The 25000-nt window shown below is 33.7% G+C and overlaps 2 protein-coding genes across 3 annotated transcripts in view; one reads left to right on the top strand and one right to left on the bottom strand.

The window, feature by feature from the left end:
* The window catches only part of LOC137650070 (uncharacterized), a 640515-nt gene that overhangs the window by 264409 nt on the left and 351106 nt on the right, over positions 1–25000 (bottom strand). The gene's annotated exons all lie outside the window — the stretch shown is intronic.
* LOC137650061 (protein fem-1 homolog C-like) overlaps positions 1–25000 on the top strand; it is a 169598-nt gene that overhangs the window by 33967 nt on the left and 110631 nt on the right. Inside the window, exon 1 of one of the 2 annotated variants that reach the window (XM_068383109.1) lies at positions 23498–23529. The exons of the other annotated variant lie outside the window; for it this stretch is intronic. Within the exon in view, the coding sequence (XP_068239210.1) occupies positions 23513–23529 (17 nt within the window). The 5' untranslated portion in view covers positions 23498–23512. Of the gene's footprint in view, positions 1–23497; positions 23530–25000 lie in introns of those variants that run through there. 2 annotated transcript variants of the gene reach the window in all.

Below are 25000 nucleotides of genomic sequence, written 5' to 3'. Positions count from 1 at the left end.
TACCCTAAGTGTGATTAAGAAGTTACAAACAAAGAAGTTACAAAAAAAGGAGCAAAATTGATAAAGATGTCACACTCCTAGATAAGATTGCCTCTGTACTGATTGAAACTATTAAAGGTAGAATAGATTATTTTGAAGATTTGTGCAATAACTTGTCATATTTTCAGAAACGGACGTCCAAAATATTAAAGAAAATTGTTACAAATCTTATTGACACGAGTAATATTAACGGATGGTTTCAAATTATTCGAGCCAAATTACATATCTACTATAGTTCTAGAGCTTTCAGATATAAGACCTCAAGACTACATAGCAAGCTCCCATTAGGCATCCGAAGGACTGAAGATATTAAGGCCATATTTTCATGAAATTCTTTTGATACCGGGGATTTGAGAATTAATGCGGATTGAGGTATATGATATTCAATATCTAATGTTTACGACAAACAAATCTTGTAGGTCCTGCAGTGCGCTGGGACTCAGCCGTTTCATACAGGGCCAGGAAAGCTGCATTGAAAGTAAAAGCAAAGCAATGAAGATAAGACATCAAATTCTGTACTTGACGCAAATGAGTTGAATTGGAAAGGTATTTATTTTTTTTCCAAACCTAATTACCGAATTTATTATTTTATTTATAAAGATTTGACTAACCTTTTTTCGTATGACAGTCATGTGCGATAGCATGAATGGGAGATCTGCAGGATGTCGTGACGAACATGCTCTTTGGAGTAGTGTTTTGTATTAGGAAAATGAATGAAGGATGTCCTGTCACCTACGTGACTCTCGTTAGGTGAATCTGTGTTGATTTAATGTTTATATAGAAAACACATAGCACTTGAGAGAGGGAGATTATAAATAAGTAAACTTCGACACTACATTTATCTTGCGTTTCAAAAACTAATTTATTTTATTTAAATATATGGATTTTTTTCGAAGCAAAAATGTGTTTATTGATTTTGATTTTATATTACGTAATCAGAGAGAATTTCTCATACAAAATAACAAATCAACATGAATGTTCGCTGATATTTACCTAATACATCTTAACTAAATTGCATTGCACAGAGTGCTTTTTTCACTTACATTTTTATCCATGTCAATGTTTTGAATATCAGGTTCGATGGTTGTTTTAACCTATCCTAATATTACCGTTTTCTCAAGTTTCTTATATTTATTCTGCAAATAAACACTACAGTTTTTGCAAGTAAATTAACGTTTCCATGAATTGATACTGTATATACGTTCATTTAAGGAAGACCTTCGGTGTTTTTTTTTTTTTTGTGAGATATCAGAGTCCAGTCCCATGAAATCCTTGAAGAATTTGTTTCGTAATCAGTACTTATTTTTGAAAATCTTGCTTTAATTCTTTAATTTTCTTGCAAAGATTGAGCTCCATTGGAGCAGTTTAGTCTGTCTATCTCTTCACGAGAAGAGAAATGGAATATTATATCTATAAAATCTACAATTTATTACGCCTAAAGTGTATACAGAAAATGCATGGAAAAATTAGCAGGTAATAAATGTGTGTGCTCCACCTTTGTTGTTTAGGATTGTTTAACTTGGGGCAGAACAGGGGCTCTGCTGTACTAGCGGTCCTTTGTGCATGTTGCAGCCACTAGCAATGTTGGCTTTTAATTTATTCTAAGTTCTTAAAGCAAGTAGATCTGTTTTTATACAAGTATTAAAGCATTTCTTCAATTAGATTCCAGAACTTTCCAGATGAAGAATTGTAGGATTCTTAAGAATCCTATGAAGTGTGGTCTAGCCATTTCTTAACGCCTGATTGTTTCTTATAAACCGTTTAATCTTCTCCATGAAGGTTGGGTTTCTATCAGATATAGGGACTGCACTAGTCCTATCATCTACTTTATCGTAATAGTGTGATTCTCTCTCTCTCTCTCTCTCTCTCTCTCTCTCTCTCTCTCTCTCTCTCTCTCTCTCTCTCTCTCTCTCTTTTCAAAAAAAAAAAAAAAACAACAACGCATGGATTAAGAGCAGTTGAGGCCAGGTGTAGTGTGTAAACAAGGAAGGCTGCTCAGTGGTTACTTTACATGGAGAAGGTTATTTTGGTTTGCAGAGTAATTTCTTTTGGGAAAATTATGTGGGGAATAAAGAGACAACAATGAAGGGAAAGTGGGTTTCGAAATGAGAATTATTGAATTAACAGCTCTCTCTCTCTCTCTCTCTCTCTCTCTCTCTCTCTCTCTCTCTCTCTCTCTCTCTCTCTCTCTCTCTGATTGAGTTATTTACGTTGTTAGCTTAACGACATCATCTTTCCCACTGTTATCACTACATTAAGGGGTCGGTTGCCAGATGCGGCCTCTCCAATGCCTTCGATCAAAGTCTGTACACGTTTATCGTTAACGCATTTTGAGGAATGTTTTGTTTCCTTTATCCCTATGTCAAATCTTAGCCTGTTTGTTAATTATTCTAGTATATTTAAGCTTGATTTTTTTATCTTTACTACTACTACTACTACTACTACTAGGCCTCATCTTACGTTTTTAAACGTTACAAAAATTGCATTTTATCCACTGATCAAATATTACGGTGTCAATTTTCAAATGTACTTGCGAGTCTCAGACCGTAAAGTATTTTCTTTCATTACCCCTGAGGACATTGTTTTTTTAGTAGACGCTGCAGGGAAAAATAGTATGAAAATTCTCAACCATCCAAATTAGGGACAAGTCATTCACAGAATCTACAATTCGAACTTGTTTAGACGGAATTAATGTTTAACTATCGATGGATATTTTATAAACCTACAGCGACAAACGGGATGTGTTGGTGATGACTACACGAAATAGGTGTCATACCTGGTGTCTGGTTCTTTCATTTTTTCGCGACTTGGTCTTCTTTCACCACAATAAAGGAATTTTATCTGAAGTATATCTCCCTCGGCATCTATCTCGTCATTCATTACTATAAGTTCACACCTTCTTCCTCTTCTTCTTCCCCACCGTTATCCCTACATTAAAGGGTCGGTTGCCAGATGTGCCCTCTTTTTTTACTCTTAAACGAAACGCCAATCGATTGTTATGATAAGGAAAATGTTGTTTCCCTGAAGATTATCGGTATTCATTTTTGTGGGTACCTGGCTGTCAGTCAACTGTAGTGATCCAAATTACGGTTACTTAGGATATATATATATATATATATACACGTGTATATATATATATACATATATACGACATACGTATATATATAATACACACATTTATATATAATATTTATATATATTTATATTTTATATATATATATATATATATATATATAATATATATTTATATATATAAATATATATATTTATATATATATAATATATATATATATATATATATATATAAATATATATATATATATATATTTATATATATATATATGAGAGAGAGAGAGAGAGAGAGAGAGAGAGAGAGAGAATCCATTACCTTTAATAACCCTATTTAGGATCACCGCAGTTGACTGACAGCCAGGTACACGATTGTCTGATGAAGTCAACAGATAACCTGGGTATTTGTATGTATTAACGAGCTTGAAGATTGGCCTTTTTTTTTTTTTTAAGTACGATTTCTTAGGCAATCGATTATACTACCTCAACTGTGCTTAATATTTGCAATTATTCCATCCATTTGTGCAAGACACACGACCCATCCTTGTAGTTCTTACTCAATTATGCTGCTCTAACCCTTTTTCTGTCTGACCTGGCTAAAAGAGAATTATTCGATCTATGCGAGAAATATTTTTCGATTCATTGACCAGGAACTTAGTGTAACTCTTACGAGAGAAAGAGCAGGAAGGTTACATTGACGGTTTATGTAACCTAGCTGGAGGGCAGTCGTGTGGTCGGCCATAACCATTAGTTGCTATGGAAGGATCCAGCTCAGGGTTTAATGAGAGTTGTATTTGGCGGAAACCCAAAAGAGGCGGAAGAATTCCACAGAATTTGTTCTGGTTTTCATTGATTGCTCTTGTCTTCTTCCTTTTTAGGAGTGTCTCATTATTAGCTTCGATGTCGAGGTTTAGTCTTTCGTTTGTCGTCCTTTTTTCTATTTTTTTTCTATTTTCTTGCTTGAGGGTTCACTCGGGCACACTATTCTAATTTCCTCTCCTCTTGTTTTGTAAGTTTTTTTTTACATTATATAGTAAATATCTATTGTAATGTTACTGTTTTAAAATATTTTATTTTTCCTTGTTTTATTTATTTTTCCTTGTTTCATTTCCTCACTGGATTATTTTTCCTGGTGGGGCCCCTGATCTTATATCATCCTGCTTTTCTAACTTGGGTTTTAGCTTAGTAAGTAATCATAATAATGATAATAATAATTATGATAATAATACGATATATATTTTGTATCTCACGTATTGATGGCTTTGACGAAATGAATTACATGATTATTTAATTATAAAATTAGGACGATTTTGTACTGCATCCTGAATTCTGAAGCAATTTACTAAGCATTTGCCATCCCCTTTGCATACCATTCTTAATTGCGGAATGTTTCATCAATTCTCTCCCCTCTCTCAGCCAAATGTAATACAATCTATTTGATGCTGTCGGGATTTACATTGGAAATAGACCACTTTATTTTCAGCGAAACTCAGTTTCGTAAGGTCGATCTACTGGCCTATTGGCACAATATTGGAGGCCATTTAACTTATGTTCTGTACTCGACAAACCTTGTGATAAGATCTCTCTCTCTCTCTCTCTCTCTCTCTCTCTCTCTCTCTCTCTCTCTCTCTCTCTCTCTCTCTGAATTGATGGGAGTTTGTGTACTGGATTAGCCTTTTCAAAACAGAATCTAGATAATCTTGTTCTGGCTCTTCGCTATGACGTGAGTTTACTGGAGTGAAGTTGTATAACCTATTTGATTTCATTAGATTCGAAAGAACATGAAAATTTACTGTGATTCAAAAATTATTTTCTCTTCTTGCACCAATGGTCTGAAGAAGATAATTTTGTAGTATACTGGGAAAGGATTAAACCATTCTGATTATTATTATTATTATTATTATTATTATTATTATTATTATTATTATTATTATTATTAACAAAGCTACAACCCTAGTTGGAAAAGCAAGATGCTATAAGCCTAAAGCTCCAATAGGGAACATAGCTTAGTAGGAAAGGAAATAAGGAAACATCGAGTGGTGGAGTTAGTGATGTTTGCGTTCATGTATTAGTAGTTTCGTTTTTACGTCATTGTACTGCCACCTGACGTTTTGATACACGAAAATGTGATTGATCATAAGACAGAGGTCACCCGAGCTGGTTATTTTTTTTTTTTCAACTGTGCACTTTTGTCCTTATTTTGTATATTAAGGGAACTGCACGTTGCATCTCTCTCTCTCTCTCTCTCTCTCTCTCTCTCTCTCTCTCTCTCTCTCTCTCTCTCTCTCTCTCTCTCTCTCATATATTTATTGTAAGAACTTGATATAAACAACATACAAAATAACATGAGTTGAAGGGGATTGTGTTATGTCTCGCCAAATCTGTCTGCGAAGCAGAGGTATTATAAGCAATGCGGGAAACGCGTCAGGGACACAGGCAATTTATTTGATTGGTCCTTTGTAGGAAGCGTTTTCTTCCCATCAAGTCTTTGTTTATAGGATCCACTTCTGCTGGAAGTAGGAGGTGATATCCTTTGTCCGTGTTTATGCTAGGTAACGATAATATTACTTGGGAAAACTTGGTAAATTGTATTGCGTTGTTAGTTTGTCATTTTGCTTTATCAGTTGGAAGTGTTCTATTTGTTCAGATCGTTGCTAATGTTTATTTTTTTTTTATTCTTTCAGGTACGTGCTTTAATGGGTTGAAGTTCAACAGATGTTATCTGACTTTTTGGTAAATATGAATTTTGGGTTTTTGTTTCCAGAGCGGTTTGAACCTACAGGTACAGTTGATAATGTCAATAGAAATGTATCCTTGCATATATCATACCCCTTCAACAATATAATGCATCTACCATCAACATCTCTCGAGTTGTCTGGGCAGAAGTATAGTTAGCTTCATTAATTCTGGTACACTTCACGGGATGTTAAGGAGACGTCTGACAGCTGTACATTATAGAAGGCCAAGCTGTGTTTAGCGAAAGAGAAAGGTTTGCAACAATGCATGTAAAACAAAGTAGCTTAGCTTGTAAACACTGGATTGAAAGCATTTTTAATCATTTTACCATGTGAGGTATAGAAAAATGTGTGTTCAACAGCACTTCGCAAAATCAGTAAAAATTCTTATGATGACGTGTTATATAATTATAAGCTCAGCGACTTTGGTTTACTGCCAACGTTTCCAACAGCTTTTATTTTGTTAATCACAGCGTTACCTGCTACAACGTACAACAGCTAGCCGTCTCATTACCTTCCCGTGAAGTGTACCGGAATTAATGAAGCCAACTGTACCACGCAATCTTAAAAGAAATAGAAAATGATTACCGATTGGACGGTTGCATCTGAACGAAATATTCATAGAATTGAAAAGGATTATTAAAATTTCTTTAAAAGTTTGAGCAGTTCACCCATCTCCAAAATAACCCTATTATAACCGGAATTTTTAAACACGGTAAACTAAATTCAAAATCTTACCTCATTACCATTTCAATTTGAACATTTGAGTAATAAAAAAATAATTACTTCAAAATGTTTTTGCAGAATATTAGTGGTTTCACTAGTTGCTGATACTTATTTTTACTAATTTATTATATTTTTATTTATTGTTCTGCAGGAAAGTAAAATGTATTTCTCGGAGTGTAGTACTTTTGTATTTACAATATTGTTTATATGAATCGGTGGAACTTCAGAAGTTCAAACTGGCTGCAAATGCTTTTCTGTTGACTGGGATGACAAGTTTCTTATTATATTATGTATATGGCTTTTTTTTTTTTTACAGTATTTTAACGTTTTTTTATCCAAATATTTTGTATTTTATTCATTAATTATCATATATAGTTTATTCATTTCCTTGTTTCATTTTCTTACTAGGCTACTTTCCCTGTTGGAGCCCTTTGGCTCGTAGCACCTCTTTTCCAATTAGGGTTGTACCTTTGCTGGCAATAGTAATGGTTATTTAATTATTATTATTGTTATTATTATTATTATTATTAGTAGTAGTAGTAGTAGTAGTAGTAGTAGTAGTAGTTTTAGGACAACTTTTTGCGATTCACATTACCAGAATAAATGTGTAAATTTGAAGTATTTTTTGTATCCTACGTGCTAATGTTTTGTGAGAAATAAGAGTATGCGTTTAATTTTTGTGTGTGTGTGTGTGTGTGTGTGTGCGCGCGTGTGTATTAGTCACTGAAACAAATAGGCTTTACTTGTTTTTTTTTTTCTAAACGAATAATGACGATCATATACAGTAAATAAGATAAGCCTGCAATTTAATTTATTGCAGTGTTGGCCTTTGGTGCCTAACTGTCACTGGGTATATTACTCGCAAGGTCATTGCGGGACTGTCGTCAAGTCTTAGTTTTGTGTACTTTTTGTTGTCTTTTTCATGTTTTGGTAGAAATATCTCCATTTTTTTAAATGGACCTTATAGAAAGTATTCTGTTCAATTCATTGATATTATCTTACCTCTTCCCTATAATTTATTCCATATTTATGTCACGTCAGAATGTAGAAATTATAACTGCTATATTTCTCCGAGTCATTTCCATGTCAACTAATTATAATGCATAGCTGTGTGAAATCGTAATGGACCGTTACCCTAACGGAACCGCCACTTGCCATGCATGCACACCAGCAAGGAATTTGGATGGATGCTGCAGCCTCTCACGATCCCGTCTGTGTCTGCCTCCTGTCTTAGGCCGTTAGGAGGAGTGGTACAGATTGAACCCGTTTGTTGTGCTGCATTCGTTTGGGGAATGGAAGTGAGCAAGGGGATTTGGGGGGGGGGGTTGCGTGTTAAATGGTGTTCGTATGAGCACGTACACACATACATACAGACATCTAGCTTCTGGGCTAGTGTTAATGCAGACAAATATCTGCATTGTGCTTTTTCCCTTAACACGTGTTCATTTTCTTCTGTTATTGTCTACCCATCCGTTTGTAAATTTAGTTGTTAGGTTTATGTTAGCAGTACAGCTTTTTGGTGATAGTGGTTGGAGTCAGGCTCAAGTTGGTTATTGGTACTGATTTTGTTCGGTAATGTATACGTATATCCTATGAATGTTGTTATTAGCTAAAGATAGTATATGATTAGGTGGTAATTGATGTCTGTAAGTCTAAGTATGTTTACTTTAATCATCTCTGAAAATAGGACTAAGTATGGTTTCCGTCAAGGAAAAGAGATAAGAAAGCATAGGTCACCGTACGTCATTGATGTGACGTTACGGCCATCCGTGACGTGAGAGATTGCGTGCTGACTTGCTGGTGCACACGCAAGCTCAACCTCTACCTAGAAATAGTGAAATTGTGACTATATTAATGTCTTGCGTTGCTATTTAAGGTAATATATCTTATCATAACAAACTTCAACTTAAAATTACTGTAAATAGTATATTTTGGAAGATGGGTTGATTTCAATTCTAAGTACAAAACACCTGAATTCGACAGGTATAAGTACAGTAGAATTGTCATTGACTTTTATCTTTCTTCGTGGCCAAGTGGTTTAGTCACTGTCTATACAAGCTTGCCGACCAGGGTTCGATTCCCGGCCGGACACAAGCTCTTGTCTTTGTGTGATTTCGCCTGGGGCTCTGATCCCGAGGTCGTTAAGAGAATCCAGACATTAATGTATCAAAAATATATATGGCTTATTTGATATATATATATATATATATATATATATATATATATATATATATATATATATATATATATATGTGTGTGTGTGTGTGTCAATATTACTTTTTTTCTCTATGTTCTAGTAGTTACTCTTCTTGAAGTGAAACGATTAATTCCGAGTATTTTCCACAATAAATGTTATTTTGATTGCATGCTACAGTCCATTGTAGTCGTATTTTACTGTTACTGGGAAACCGAAAAAGCTTCCCTTGATTTATGGTTCCGGGTGTTGCCTGTGTACTCAAATACAGCACAAATACCCATACATACAGCAAATTAAAGCAATGCATAAAAAGTCTAATCATGGCACTTATGTGTATGCGCTTTCGAGCAGTGCACCAGCTCCCGTCAGCTGATTCGATGACGTAATGGATGCAAGGCATGCTGGGAGCTGTGATTTATCCTTTCTTGTTTTTTATATTTGGTTTCCGTTGTGGTTGTCCCACGGTTAAGCATTTCGTCACCGGTAAAGGATTTTTGTAGCAACGCCTGGTCCTAGGAATTTGCAGTTAGGTGTTAAAAATTAGGCCCATGAGAATCGGAGTTACTTTTGAATTAATGTTATTGTAAGGATGTGAAAGATATATTTTTTTTCGTTAATGATGGCTCTGTTAGTGTTTGTTTAAAGTTATGAACAAATCACAAGACATATATTCAGGCTTGCGTGTGATTTATTTTTATTCGTGTAATTAATCGGTTGTATTTTACCTAAGTCCTTATAATAGACTTTATTTGAATAGGTTCATGATTATGCAGTATATTATGTACCTTACAGGATATAAAGAAACATTCATGACCATGTAGGATCTATACGATCCATATTTTTTTTATCTGGACCTAAAATTGAACTTCATGTCAAAACTTACGGAAGAAATCAACCTTAAACGACCTGTTGAGTTTCCCTGTTATTAAGAACCCATTATTCTAAATCTTGTAAGGCTAACATGTCACATTCACACGACCCTTAACATTTTTTCCTTGGTTTGCTCCTGGCATGAGTTTTTTTTTTTTTTTTCTATAAGAAATTATTTCACTCAAATAGCTTGATAGGAAACACAAATTGTAATGCACAGGTGTTTAAATGGAAATTACGAACTCGTTTAAAGGGGATTGTACAAGAAGAGAACGGGTAAATTGGTTAGTAGGTAAGGGGTTATAAACTTGAATACCATACGGGAAGGTAACATTTTTAATACACACACACATATATACAGTATATACTGTTTATATATATGTATAATATATATATATAAATATATATATATATATATATATAAATATATAAATATATATATATATATATATATATATATATATTTATATATATAATATGAAACTTATAATAAAAAATTTTGCGTTATATATATATGTGTATATATATATATATATATATATATATATATATATATATATGAAACTTATAATAAAAAAAATTGTTGCGTCACATTAAAGGAAGTGGCATGTTGGTGAGAAGTATGTAGATTATGATTACTGACATTCCCATATCGAAAACAAACTGGTTTCGCACTTACGTGTTTGTTTACACGAAACTTCCTTCGAAAATTTCATAACAAAAGAAGAAAGGCCAGAATATAATATAATCACAATACTATTAATCAGCTAGTACTCAAATTTACGCAATAGTCACATGATTTTAACCAGACATGAAGCGTAATACGTATGGCAGATTGTGTAAGTACATTGTATATGAAAAAAATGAATGAATGTTAAGAAATCATCATGATTTGTTAAAGAAAAAAAATGGAATAGTAAGATTTTATGCGATCGTTATGGTGTGTATGTATGTATATTATAATGTGTGACTTTCATTTTGTGTTATATATTTCATTAATCGTAGAGTTTTGGATGTTTTCGTTGCATTACGTCCTTTGCATTTATTTGGTAAACCTAACAATCATATTCTTGGCTATGGATCTTGATTGCCTATTACGTTTTCCTCCGAACAAAGTCTAAAAGCATAGTCTTTCCAGTGACTCGTGCTTGAGGCACTCCAAAATCAAACCATTGTTCTCTAGTCTTGGGTAGTGCCTTAGGCTCTGTACCATGGTCTTCCACTGTCTTGGGGTAGAGTTCTCTAGCTTGAGGGTACACTGGCACAATATTGTTATATACTTATCTTCTTGTTTTGTTAAAGTTTTATAGCTTATATAGGACATATTTTTAAATGTTGTTACTGTTCTTAAGATATTTTCTTCTTCCTTGTTTCCTTTCTTCACTGGGCTATTTTCCCTGATGGGCCCCCTGGGCTTATAGCATCCTGCTTTTCCAACTATGGTTGTAGCTTGGCAAGTAATAATAATAATAATGTAGTTTTGTTTTTCAATTTAATCTCCCTTGGGACATAGGCATCACCAAGTTCTATAGAAAACGTATTCTATAGACCTTGGGCATCAGTACATTTATTTCTCTTTTGCACGTTATTAGCGCTCATCAATACTGCACAGTATACTAGAAGTTTGATCCCGGCCATTACCAGATTGTGGAATGATTGTGAATTGATGGAACTTCAGACGTTCAAACTTGCAGCGAATATTTTCATGTTGAATAGGCTGACATGAGTGTCTTCATATCTTTTAACGTTTTACTAATCGTAAGGTATTTTATGTTGTTTATTCTTTACTTCTCATATATACATTAGTTTGTTTATTTCCTTATTTCCTTTGATGTCCGGGCAATTTTTCTCCGTTGCAGCCCTTTCAGTTATACTTTCCTGCTATTCCAACTACGGTTGTAGCCTAGCTAATAATAATATGAGGTTATCATAAGGACAGAATTGGAAACAACTGATGGTGTGATTTTAGCGGAACCTTACGGCGCTGTTCATCTAGCGATATTCTCACTGTCGCTCACTGACATTGGCAATGTCCTCGTATAATGACGTTAGATGATGAAGCATTTTGTCCGAGCTATGTCTAAAGCTTCACGAAAAATTATTATGTATGTAAAAAAACATTTATACACACACACAATCGACAAATGCAGCCGTTTCCAATCCACTGCAGGACAAAGTCCTCAGACCATGTCAATTCATGTCTGGGGTTTGGCCATTTCATCACCACGCTGGCTGATGGTGGGAGATTTTCGTCTGATCGCTCACAGCAAACCAATCTAGCATATATATATATATATATATATATATATATATATATATATATATATAATTATGATTAAACTCGACTGAATGTTGGTTGAGACTAAATTGCGCACTTTTGCAGACACTACAAGAAACTATCGTGGTTGACAGGAACCCCAGTCCAGCAGATCGCAATGCATTGACGTTTCCAAGTCTACCACAAGATTGAAGCGATCGTCGTTGCTTGTACTGTATGGGACCCTTCAGTATTTTCCCTCGTTTGCCTGACGAGAGCAGGAAAGGATCAAGGCCGGATTAGTCCAAGAATAACTTTTAATCTTGAAATTACTGATTCAGTGTTTCCTGAAGACATGTTTTTTTATATATGTCATTTCTAAGTGGGTACTTTTTTTTTTTTTAATAAATCTTGCATTATTGATGTTCTTACTTTGTTGATATATTAGTTCGTAAAATATATTTACCCATTGCAATAGGATTTTCGTCAAAATTAGTTATTAATGGAAATCCGATGATGTTTTATGGTTTTATTCATGATTATCTTCCCCCCTCTTGTAAAACACCACATTAGAATAATATTCCAGATACGGATTTTTGTCAGTTGAATATTTTCAATAGAAGCTTGGCACTCACCTGTAACTTTAATTCACACACTTCTCTCGGGTATTTCGGGCATGAAATGTTTTTCCATCTGCTTTCGCTAATTTCAAATCACCTTTGTTGATATTCTGGTATCAAACTTGTCTAGGTTGGATAGAGGTAGTTGCTCTGTTTTTGGGGAATACTGCATTTGCTATGAAGAATCGAGGAAGGGGAAAAGAGGAGCCAGTTAGAGTAGCCAGTTAGAGTAGCTCAGTTTCTACTCCCTTTACGGTGTTCTAAATCCTTGTTTTTATAGTAGGATCTGTCATCATTATTGTATCTGTAATATATAGCTCTCGGAGATTGGATAGTTTCATTATTGCCTTTGCCAAAATCAAAGATTTTGGGATTGATATGTATTCACCCATACTGTCTCTTTCTTAGTTTATTTATTTGTTTGTTTGTTTGTTAGCAACCTTACATAAAAACTAATGTATCGATTTTGACAAGCATTTGGAGTCTTGTTGGATATGATTGAAGGACAAATCCATGGGATTTTGAAGAAAATATATCGAAATGTAAGTACGCAGTAGAATTAAAAGCAAAATAAGACTGCTTGGTATGGCGAAGGCATGCTCTGTACTGAGTGCCCCTTTAGTTAGGCAGCTTAGTAGATGTATTTTAGTTTTGCTATTTAGCATGTAATTGTCAGTTCGATGAAATTTTTAAACCTTTTAAAAAAGAAAATTTTTGCTTTACTATTTCTTGATGATATATTCTTCAACTGTGTAATATTTCTTAGGGAAGCAGAAAGTAATCGTCATGCTAGTTGTTGTATTCTTACGTCAATGTAATAAGGTGGCTTCTTTTTCTTTGGAAATTGTCCTGTCTTATCTACTTCCCTTTGTTGGGCGAGAAACTTCTGTCTCTGTAGCACGTGGTTGTCATGTACCCTTTTGACTGTCTTATCAACAAAGCTTGGCATTAAGTTTTATTTTCTGCTGTTGTCCTTTGTATGTAGCTGTGACATTTGCTGCAGCGATGTCTGTCATCGAGCCAGAAAGAATTCCTGATGGGTGGGATCAGCTTCACATTAGTACTTGACATCTTTCTTGGAAATTGTCTTGAGAAAGATGTCATCATGACAGTATTATCAGGTCTAATAATGTGTTAGTGTATGTCGTCTTCTACGTAGGCCTATGAATGCTCTATAAAAATCCGCTTGTTTAAATGTATTGAAATTACGTTGTGGGTACGTCAAGATTATTGTGAATTTATTCATGATTGGATGTGCAAAAGTATGTTCGTTTAAGTATATGGTCCTGGCTAAACGCATCTTTGGTTTGAAGCTTTTCTCCTATGTAATAAAAAAATAGTTGTGTTCATCATGAGTTCATGGATCCGATTTAGAAAAAAAGTATCCGTTCAATAAGACACAAAAGAATCGATGACGTTTCTCTTTGGATAATGTTGATTAAGAGAATCTTTTTGTTGGTAGCAACGGATGTCTCATTATCCGGTTATCGACTGAGATCGGATTGGTATTGAATGCGATTGTCAGAGAATTTGTTGTATGTGCTGTGTGCGTGGTTTATCCAATGAGTTTTAATGCGTCATTTGCACCATTGAAAGGAGTCGTTCGTGTATACAATGTAAATACAAAAGGAAGAGTAAGGTCAAATTTGTTTGCGAAACTAAGAGAAATGTTCCTGTGGACTTACATTACAGTAGGATGTCTTATGTTAGGAGTGTAGGAAAGAAATTACGCTCAAAATAAGATTAGATATAAATCATAATGATGATTAGAACTGCATTACTCACAGAGAGAGAGAGAGAGAGAGAGAGAGAGAGAGAGAGAGAGAGAGAGAGAGAGAGAGATTTGAAGATGCGCTGGGACCTTGAAGGTGTAATCGTGTCTAGAAAGTCTAGTGTCTGACTGTACTTTTGTCTCAGATTTCTGGTTGGTTAGCGTTTTCAACCTTCCAGGGTCAGGTTGCGGAAAGGGGCCTCGATTGCGTTTTTCTTATTTATTTATTTGAAATGTTCGAAGTTTGTCTATAACAATCGTTGTAAATACGTATGTATAAATGTGTTTTAATTGTTTTTTCCTTGAATTTATTGTTTTTTTTTTCTTTGAAATAAAGTCAGGGATTATCATAAATTAGTTATTGTTAATAAGTAATACATGGTTCATTATACAGATTTGCTACAGGTTACACAAATGTACTTGCTCGTTTCATTGTACGATGTCAGGATGCCTGAAAACTTGAAATCAATCAATCAATCAATGGTTTCATTGTACTTTTTGAACTCGCTGTGATATACTCTTGATTTTTGGCCTTAGATAATTCTTTATATATATATATATATATATATATATATATATATATATATATATATATATATATATATATATATATATATGGGTGTCTGTTTATTTACGCAGCATATTTAATGTATCTTTTAATGCGATAAGTTAGAATCTCTTTCTCTCTCTCTCTCTCTCTCTCTCTCTCTCTCTCTCTCTCTCTCTCTCTCTCTCTCTCTCTCTCTCTGAGATTCTATTCTATACAGTATTAACTAATATAGTATTGAATGTCGTTTATGGGTGTAATTAACAGTTAATTGGACATAACTGGACAGCCTTGCTCGACGATGTTCATTGTGCTAAATCTCCCATGATTTGTTCGCGCTATTTCCTCGACCTTGAGCTTTGCACGAGGGAAGGAAAGAGAGGAAGTCCTCAAGGAGGCACTTGTACTTGTCTCCTTACCTGGAGCTTCCCTTCAACGTACCCTTTTTGGCCACTTTCCCATCCCAAGTTTCCTTCCTTTGCTTACTCTCATTCCTTCCTTCCTTCCTTCCTTCCTTTCTTTCGTTTTCTTGGTATTAATCTTTAAATGGTGGTTGTTCTTTGACTTACGCAATGATGTGGCTTTACCGTTGTCTTTTGTAGTAGTGGTTTCTGGATTTACAGAATTTTTTTTTATTTATATGCTGAACATATTACTAATTACAATATATATATATATATATATATATATATATATATATATATATATATACTGTATATATGTATATATATATATATATATATATATATATATATATATATATATATATATATATATTAGTATATATATTGTGTTTGTGTGTTTTTTAATGATTGACACTTATTAGCAGAGTAGTAAATCTATTTCTGGTTAGTTTCTGAAATGCGCATGATACAAGACAGAAAGAGATCTGTTTTTGGAGCAAGACTCCTTGCTAAAAAATCTAAAGTAAATATTCTTTTTATATTAATTGTTTCTTATCTTTACGAATCGTTTTTCATTATCGAAGAGTGATTACTTTAGGTTACAAAATTGGAGACGTAAGTAATTAACGCATAGTTAAAAGTTACACCTGAATTCAGTAAATGTTTACTCCAATTTAATCATTAGATATTTAAATGATTTTAATTTTTTGGCTGTAATGGAGATTTCTGTTCGTGTTGAATATAAAGGTTTAGGTAAAATACATGTGCTAAATTTAGATAATTGCTGGAGAACGTGAGCATATTTGTTACTTTACCTCATTTTTAAAGACAAGACGATTGTGCCAAAGTCTGAAGTTATATTGAATATTTGTCTGTTAGTTATGCATTACTCATCTCCCTACTTGAGAATTTATTACGAAAAGAATAATTTACATGAGGCAATGATGACAGAATATTTATTTTGTTATTTTTGTTTTAATTATTATTACTATTATTATATAGTAACATTCAATGTAAATTGCCGCGTCATTCTATTTAGTTATTGTGGCCTGTTCTTCGTCCCTAATATATTCATTGATAGCAGTGGAAAATGACTCGAAGTTTTTCTTTAAAAGGAAACCACACCCAACTCGAAACTCATTTTCACACTCCGGTATCGACCTTTGAACCTCGATCCCACTGTGCCTTTTGTGGTTTATGTGAATGGTATTATCATAATGGTATGGTTGCTTTGTTTTATTTGTTAGGGATTTCAGTGCAAGGCTGAGGTGATTGTGCTGTTCACGATTATTCTGCAGAATTTAATAGATTTTCAAGGAGATAATTTATATATATATATATATATATATATATATATATATATATATATATATATATGTATGTATGTATATATATACATAGATAGATAGATAGATAGATAGTAAAGAAAGAGGCTCCTATACGCTGCATAAAGAAAAAAAATTGTACTTGGTATGAAATGTTTTTGAGGGGTCTGGTTAATTTGCAGAGCAATTAAAATGTTTTTAATGAAGCATATGCTGGAATGAGTGGACGGGTGAGTGACTGTCGAGTAGATAAAGCTGGTCAGATTAAAATTTAATATGTTTCTATGGTTTTTTGATATATTTTTATGGAAGTAAATGAATAGTATGTGTGAAAGCATTAAATGTAAAATTGGCAAAAAATGGGCCACAAATAGTGACTAGTGAATGGAGTGTGAAGTGGGCGATGTTTGATTCTGATGAATTGTTGATAACAGATAGCGAAAAGAAACTGGATAAAGACCAGTGACATCATTTGCAAGAAAAGAGAAATGAAAGTAGGTCTAAATCTGAATTAGAGTAATGTTATAGTTTAAAATGGAAATCTTATTTTCATATAAGTTTTCGTAAATTAAGGGTTGACATGGTGTAAGGTGGGTCGCATTTTTATACAGAATAGGTTGAAGAGAAAAAGAGTCTATAAATGTCAGAGTTTTAATGTATGGAGAGATTGCGTATTTAACCAGTTTTCCTTTGCGGGTGCTGAATGCAAATTAAATGAAAACTTTCAAAATGCTATTCGACCTTGATTCACAGTTTCCTGTTGGCTAGACCTTGAGTCATCTCCTGAGTGACGTCCAGGGTTTCGTGCATGTTGGATTGGAAACGGCAAAGAGGATCCTAAACCCTTCCACGACCATCGCATTATGTTGCTCAAGGCCGCTGGTACTGATCTTGAGCCACCTTCGTCTGAGGAAATTTGTTAATCCTGTGACGTGGAATTGTTACCTGTGTTTTGGTGACCGACCCATAAGTTGACTTTTATTTGACCTGAATTTGCAAGTCAATATTGATTTCTGAAATCTATTACTTTTGAATACTTATAAGCCGTCTTCTTATTGCCAATATTTTAGATTATGTTTGATGAATAAAGTCCTCAGTTGATAATATAGAGTTCAAGCTATGAAATATGACAAACATTGCAGGTAAACAGGTCATTCTACTGTAGTAGGAGTTAAGGGTTACTGAGCGTGACCCTGAACCCGGGAAGGTTCTTGCCAAGAAGCTGGGATGGGAACTGAGTGACGTCACTGATGTTTCATTGTTTTAGACAATTTTGGCGGGAATTTCTCTCTTCTTTTTGTTGTTCGCATGTTAACTATTAGTAGCTTTTTAATGTTTATTGCCGTTTACTTCATTGGGTTGAACCGCTTCTAATTTGTTATAACCAATTTGGAAAAACTGTATTGGAAACGTTCATGTCCCTTATAATAGGTAATGAAACACCCAAAAGCGCCAGACTTTCGAATAACACACACACACACACACACACACACAGACATATATATATATATATATATATATATATATATGTATATATATATATTATATATTTTATATATATTATATATATGCATATATATGTATATATATATATATATATATATATATATATATATTATATATATATATTTTATATATATTATATATATGTATGTATATGTATGTGTATATGTATATATATATATATATATATATATATATATATATATATATATATATATATATATATATATAATGTATGTCTGTGTGTGTATAATCCTACAGTAGTGTACTGTATATAACGTTAGTGCTAATCACATGTTTTTATTAAGACAACGCTGACTTTATATAATAAGCTATGATTACGATATAATGAGTTAGTTTTTAACATTATCATATTTCTTGTGCCTGTGACTATTTTAACCATTAGGTCAACAATAAGAAAAAAAACTACACTTTTCATAAACGGCTCTGTTTATTTGAAGTCATTGCGTATATGGGCATTGCTGCGTTGCTATGCGAGTATAAGTTCAGGATCCGTGAGTGAAAGTTCTGAGTTTTAGGTATTTTGGGATGGATTGGCGCAGTCCTCAGTAGCATTGGAGATAAGTTTGGCAGGTCTTTTAGGGTTATTATTTAAAATCCTGGAGAGAAAATAATTCTGAGGGATTTTTGTATTCAGAGATAGGATATCATATGTATGTTATATAACTGTTCATTTTAACATATATATAGGCTCTCTCTCTCTCTCTCTCTCTCTCTCTCTCTCTCTCTCTCTACTACTACTACTACTACTACTACTACTACTACTACATGTAAAGTAATTTTCCTTCCCTTTCAGATATATATATATATATATATATATATATATATGTATATATTAATTATTATTATTATTACTACTTGCTAAGCTACAACCCTAGTTGGAAAAGCAGGATGCTATAAGCCCAAGGGCTCCAACAGGGAAAATAGCCCAGTGAGGAAAGGAAATAAGGAATAACTACAAGAAGTTTAAGAACTATAGAAACATTAAAATAGATATTTCATATATAAACTAAAAATTTGAGAATAACAAAAGTAATAGAAACAAGATAGAATGGTGTGCTCGAGTGTACCCTCAAGCAAGAGAACTCTAAAACCCAAGACAGTGGAAGGCCATGTTACAGAGGCTATGGCATTACCCAAGACTAGAGAATAATGGTTTGATTTTGGAGTGTCCTTCTCCTAGAAGAGCTGCTTACCATAGCTAAAGAGTCCTTTCTATCCTTACCAAGAGGAAAGTAGCGAACAATTGCAGTAGTTAACCTCTTGAGAGAAGAAGAATTGTTTGAAAATTTCGGTGTTGTCAAGTGTATGAGGAAAGAATATGCCAGACTATTCTGTGTATGAGTAAGCAAAGATGAAGTAAGCCGTAACCAGGGAAAGGGATTCAATATAGTACTTTCTGGCCAGTCAAAGGACTCAATAACTAACTAGCGGTGTGTGTGTATATAATATATATATATATATATATATATATATATATATATATATACATATATATATATACATATATATATTATATATATATGTATATATATATATATATATATATATATATATATTTATATATATATATATATGACTCCTCTTCTCCCCCTGCCCAATAAAAGAGAGCTGTGTGTGACCGGAAAAATATATATAATTATATATAGCCATTATTATTATTATTATTATTATTATTTTATTATTATTATTAGCCAAGTTACAAACCAATCTGTAGCCATTCTATTGTTTGGAGTAAATCTTACATGTTTGGTGGTTTGTGCGAGTCCCTCCGGTTCATGTGTTCGTCTGACCTACATATTGTCTTTGAATGCGGGGTTAAAAAATCGCCCCACAGGAAGGATCGTTGCGTGAGCGGATACTGGCTGGATATGGATTCACATAAAGAAGACAGGCTTGGTTAAGAAGTTCGTAAAGTCAAGCATTTATGGTGACTTTATCAGGAGAATGTAGAAACGTTTTTTACTATTTCCTGACATTCGTTCAATGTTAAATGTTTTTGCAATGTTATGGTATCTTTAACAGATAGGATTTTATAAAATTATGAGTCATAGATTTCGTGTTAAAAGATTACTATTATGTAATACTGCCATTCATGGTGATTGTTTTTGTAAAGCCTGACTATTCACTTAATAATATTCAGTAAGTTCTGTACATATATAATCGGTGATTCGTAACAGTACACAAGACATGAAGTTTATGATAAGGAGTAGCCTAAATAGGTTTATCCTCTTCATCCGTTTGAGTAAGATAGCTTATCAGTGCATGGTTTTCTATGAAAAATAAAACTCAGGAGTTTGAGTGAGTAATTTTTTAAAATACGTTATCAGTGCATAATTTGATATAAAAAATAAAACACCAGAGTATAAGCACGTAATTCAAAACTTGTGAAAATCAATGATGAATTTACTAGATGAAATAAATTTCCGGAGTTTGAGATAGTAATTTAAGATATGTTACATGTTTATTAGTACGGAATTTACTAGAAGGAAGAAAAACAGGGTGTATGAGCAAGGAATTTAAAATATATTAACGAACTTGGGTATGCTCTATCGACCTAGTTATTAAGACATACTAGGAAACGGTGCTCCAATTTCTACCCCATTTAGTAATGTTCAGCTTCTTGCTCTACTTTACGCTTCGGCTGTTGTTCGCTTTCTGGGTAATACTTTCAAAGAATGTGAATGTGTTGTCATTTTGTCATAACCTGGCTTTTGTCGTTGCATAGGAAGTTTTTGATAAGTTGCGTGTTTTCCCTCTAGAATGATTCTTTTGCGTAATTCATCATTATCATTTCGCCTTAGGTAAATGGGTAATCACGTGTCGTGTTGGTGGGATATGCGTCTTGTATGTGACCTAGTTACTCTTACCTTCTAGTCATTAACTTCCCATGTAGTTGCTTGGCTCTGTTTACATGCTAATTCCATTGCATTTCTATCCAAATTTAGAGAGAGAGAGAGAGAGAGGAGAGAGAGAGGAGAGAGAGAGAGAGAGAGAGAGAGAGAGAGAGGAGAGAGAGAGAGAGAGAGAGAGAGAGAATATTTTGATATTTAGGTAAATGTTAGAGACGTAAAATTGGTGTAAATTTTATGCTAGAATTGTGTAACATAAACTTGGTCAAAACTTTAAGAATGATTTCGGTATGCGAGAGGTTGGTCGGTTTCTGACAACTTTTAATATTAAAAGGTGACTGAAGTATATGGGTTCTTATTAAATAAACTTATTTTCGTTCCTTGTAAGCAAGCCCCTCTTGTTTGCGGACCGGGGTCGCACATTTTATCTAATTATGAATTTCTTCATTCACGAGTTGTTTTTATTTAATTATTTTTAGTATGAAATTCTGAGCCACCGTGAAAGCGTCCACTTAACAAGTATCCCCTTCATTCCTTTCCAGTTTTTTTCCAGATGTTACACTAATTTTATAATGAGCTGCCCGTTCACGGTTAACCAAGGTCATGATAAAATCGTCTTTTGTAATCCTTAATTGGTTGATCATCTCTTCCATGTAAGGGAGGGTGTGTGCGCTCGCGCTCTCTCTCTCCTCTCTCTCTCTCTCTCTCTCTCTCTCTCTCTCTCTCTCTCTCTCTCTCAACTTCTTTTGTCTGCTCTGTTTTGAAGGCGCTAATTACTTTAGACCTCGCAGTGGGAGATCGGGTGGCATGCTTGCTGTGAGGTGTTAGTGGTGCAATTATCAACTGCTTTGTGCCTCTAATCATTACTGTCTTCAAGGACATAGCGCGAGAACATTTTATATATATACATATATATTATATAAATATATATATTATATAATGTATATATATATATATATATATATATATATATATATATATATATTAATTACATATATATCATCATCAGCCGTTACCAGTCCACTGCAGAACAAAGGCCCCAGACATGTCCTTCCACTTGCGTCTGTTTATGGTCTTTCTGTGCCAGTCTATGTATGTATGTATGTATATATATATATATATATATATATATATATATATATACATATATATATGTATATATACAGTATATGTATATATATATTATATACATTATATAATATATATATATATATAATATATATATATATGTGTGTGTGTATATATATGTTATATAATAAATATATATGTATATATAATATACATTATATATATATATATATATATATATATATATAATATATATATATATATATATATATATAGTTAGTGCGTGCTTTCTCTCTCTCTCTCTCTCTCTCTCTCTCTCTCTCTCTCTCTCTCTCTCTCTCTCTCTCTCTCTCTCTCTCTCTAGTATTAGGTTAGCTAAAAGAACATGGAGCTCGAATCGTCTAATCAGTTTGTACCTTACAGACTATCATGGTATTTGTAGTTGGATGAGATAAATATGGGCTTATGTCTCACACCCTCTTTTGGTTATATAAGTTCAATAAATAAAATCATGCTTTCGAAAAAGTTATTAAAATTGCCTTCATTGATTTAGGGATTAAAGCGAAGAATAAAACACAGTCGTAAAAATTATATATTACATTGAGTAATTATTAAAGAAAAACCATGTCAAAATTAAATTTTGTCGTTAAGTAATAGTAGTCGAACGAGAATTGATTGAAGCTGTCAAATGAGAGAAGACTGGGCTCTCGTATGTGTTGCCAGTTTTTTGGGGGGTTTTTGTACTTAAGCCAGTATCACATGGTTTTAGGATGGCCAATTTATATATATATATATATATATATATATATATATATATATATATATATATATATATATATATGTGTGTGTGTGTGTGTGTGTGTGTGTGTATATTATAATGCTTGTGTAAGAAGAGAATCATAATGTCGTCATAATCAGAGCATTGTTTGCTAAGGTAACACTGATCTTTGGTGTGTACAGCTTAGTGGGTGCCACTTTCATTCATCATTGTAATGTTAGCCGCCTAACCTGTTCGCCCACGTCCTAACGCCTACGCCCACGTGTCTGCACATGGATTCGTTGAACTCGGTATTGTATCGTCAGTACACTATGAGAGTCAGTGTTGTTAGTGTGGTGGGATATTTGTGCGTTGTGGCCCCCGAAATCTCCGAGAAATAATCTTGGTTAGCCAAGTGTACCCTGGATGTTTTGGATACAACATTCCAAATTCCCTAGTTGTTGACATTGAACTGTAGTCTTGTTTTTTCTATTTTTTTTTTATGGATACAGTAAATATTTCCTCGTTAATTCTGAAATAGATTTTTTTGGATGCTGCTTTTTTCCTTTAATGTGAAAAGCTTTTTTTTTAGGGTTGAAATATCTATTGTTCATGATTTAATCGTGCTCATTTATTGTTATAGTGCAATGGGGTTTGCATATGCCAAATATCTAGAAGTTTACCGTCGTTCACTCAAAGCCATTTAAGGAATTCAACGCAAATATTTTTCTCTTCTCGAGGGACGATGTGAATGGAATCGAAACGAACGTAAGTACTCTTTAACGACCTGTCCTGTGTTGTCAAATGTCCTAGGACACCTTAAATTGAGCTCTTCAGCCCCTCTCCCCCACCCCCTCTCTCCTTGCCATTGTAGTGTCTGTTGATTGCTCAAGGTTGATGTATGGAAAACTTTCACACTTCCTCTGCGTCCTTTGGTTCCACGAAGGAGAATTGCATATACTGTAGTATGGAGTTTACAATCTCGTCCAGTTAAAAAGCGTTTGAATTTTTATATTTTTTTTTATTAAGTTTATGGGTTTTCTTTGCTATTTATTGCGGTATAATTACGATCATTCGTCTATCATGTCATTAGATAGACGCTTTTTAATTGGTCTCTTGAAGGATCAGCTTTGGAAGGAGATTAGAAAACTTTGCAGATCACATTTATTACTAATATTTGATTTAGATATTTTCCATAGAATTTTATTTCTGTTATGAAAATAGATATTGAAATTGAGATCAAGAGCCTACACTTACTTGCTCATGATTTCAATGTTAATAATTCCTGTGATGTTACATCCCTAAAGAGGGAGTTAACCTATAATAATACTTTAATTCCATGTTTAACTGGGAACCTGAACGGCTGTTTCTTTTAGTCAACGTAAAATCATATAGCAATGCTCATTCGTTCACCTGAAATCTCTTTAGTTCCAGACGACTTTCGTTTGCCCACCCTTTTTTTATGTACCCATTTTTCTTGTTCGTGTATTTATATTGTTACCCCGATTTTGATAAGCTTTGGATGCTCTTAAACTTGGTTCTATAGAAAATCGAATTTCCCAGTTTGCTTTGATTTCCTGACATGGCTGATATAAATGGGATCCCAATATAGGTATAAGAAAACGTCTATATGCCGGGATTAGAGCCCCAGGTGTTTATCACGGATAAAACCCCTCTCGACGTCAGATGACAAGGTCATAGAAATCTCGGAATTCCTGCAGCAGAAGTAAAGAAGGAAAACTATGTACACGGGGCAATATCCATAGTGGGGTGTGAAGGACTTGTAGCTATGGAACCCACTTCACAGCCCTGCCAGTAATTTACTCTTTAAATTCTGTGAGAAAAAAATGCTGTTTCCTGTTAAATTCGTCGAAGCTATTGTGTAATCCATTTTTGTAGCTGTAGCGGAGTTCATTTTCTGGTGGCTCTCTCTCTCTCTCTCTCTCTCTCTCTCTCTCTCTCTCTCTCTCTCTCTCTCTCTCTCTCTCTCTCTCTCTCTCTCTCTCTCTCTCTCTCATATATTCATTGTACATAGTTCTGCCAGTTAAGTTTTTCAGTGCCTGTACCATTATAGAAATTTCTAGTACTATATTTGGTTGTGTTCGGGAATAGTGTTTTGACTCATCATTTTTTTTCTTGTGTATCGCCAAAGATTTTTATCTTTCTGGTTCCCAACAACTATTTATGATAATTTTCTTGCTTGTCATGCTGTTTTAGGTTTTCAAGTCCAAAATATTCA

This window comes from Palaemon carinicauda, chromosome 1 (assembly GCF_036898095.1).
Source record: "Palaemon carinicauda isolate YSFRI2023 chromosome 1, ASM3689809v2, whole genome shotgun sequence".
Lineage (NCBI taxonomy): Eukaryota > Metazoa > Arthropoda > Malacostraca > Decapoda > Palaemonidae > Palaemon > Palaemon carinicauda.
Note: the sequence above shows the minus strand (reverse complement) of the source record. Positions and strands in the feature narration are given on the sequence as shown.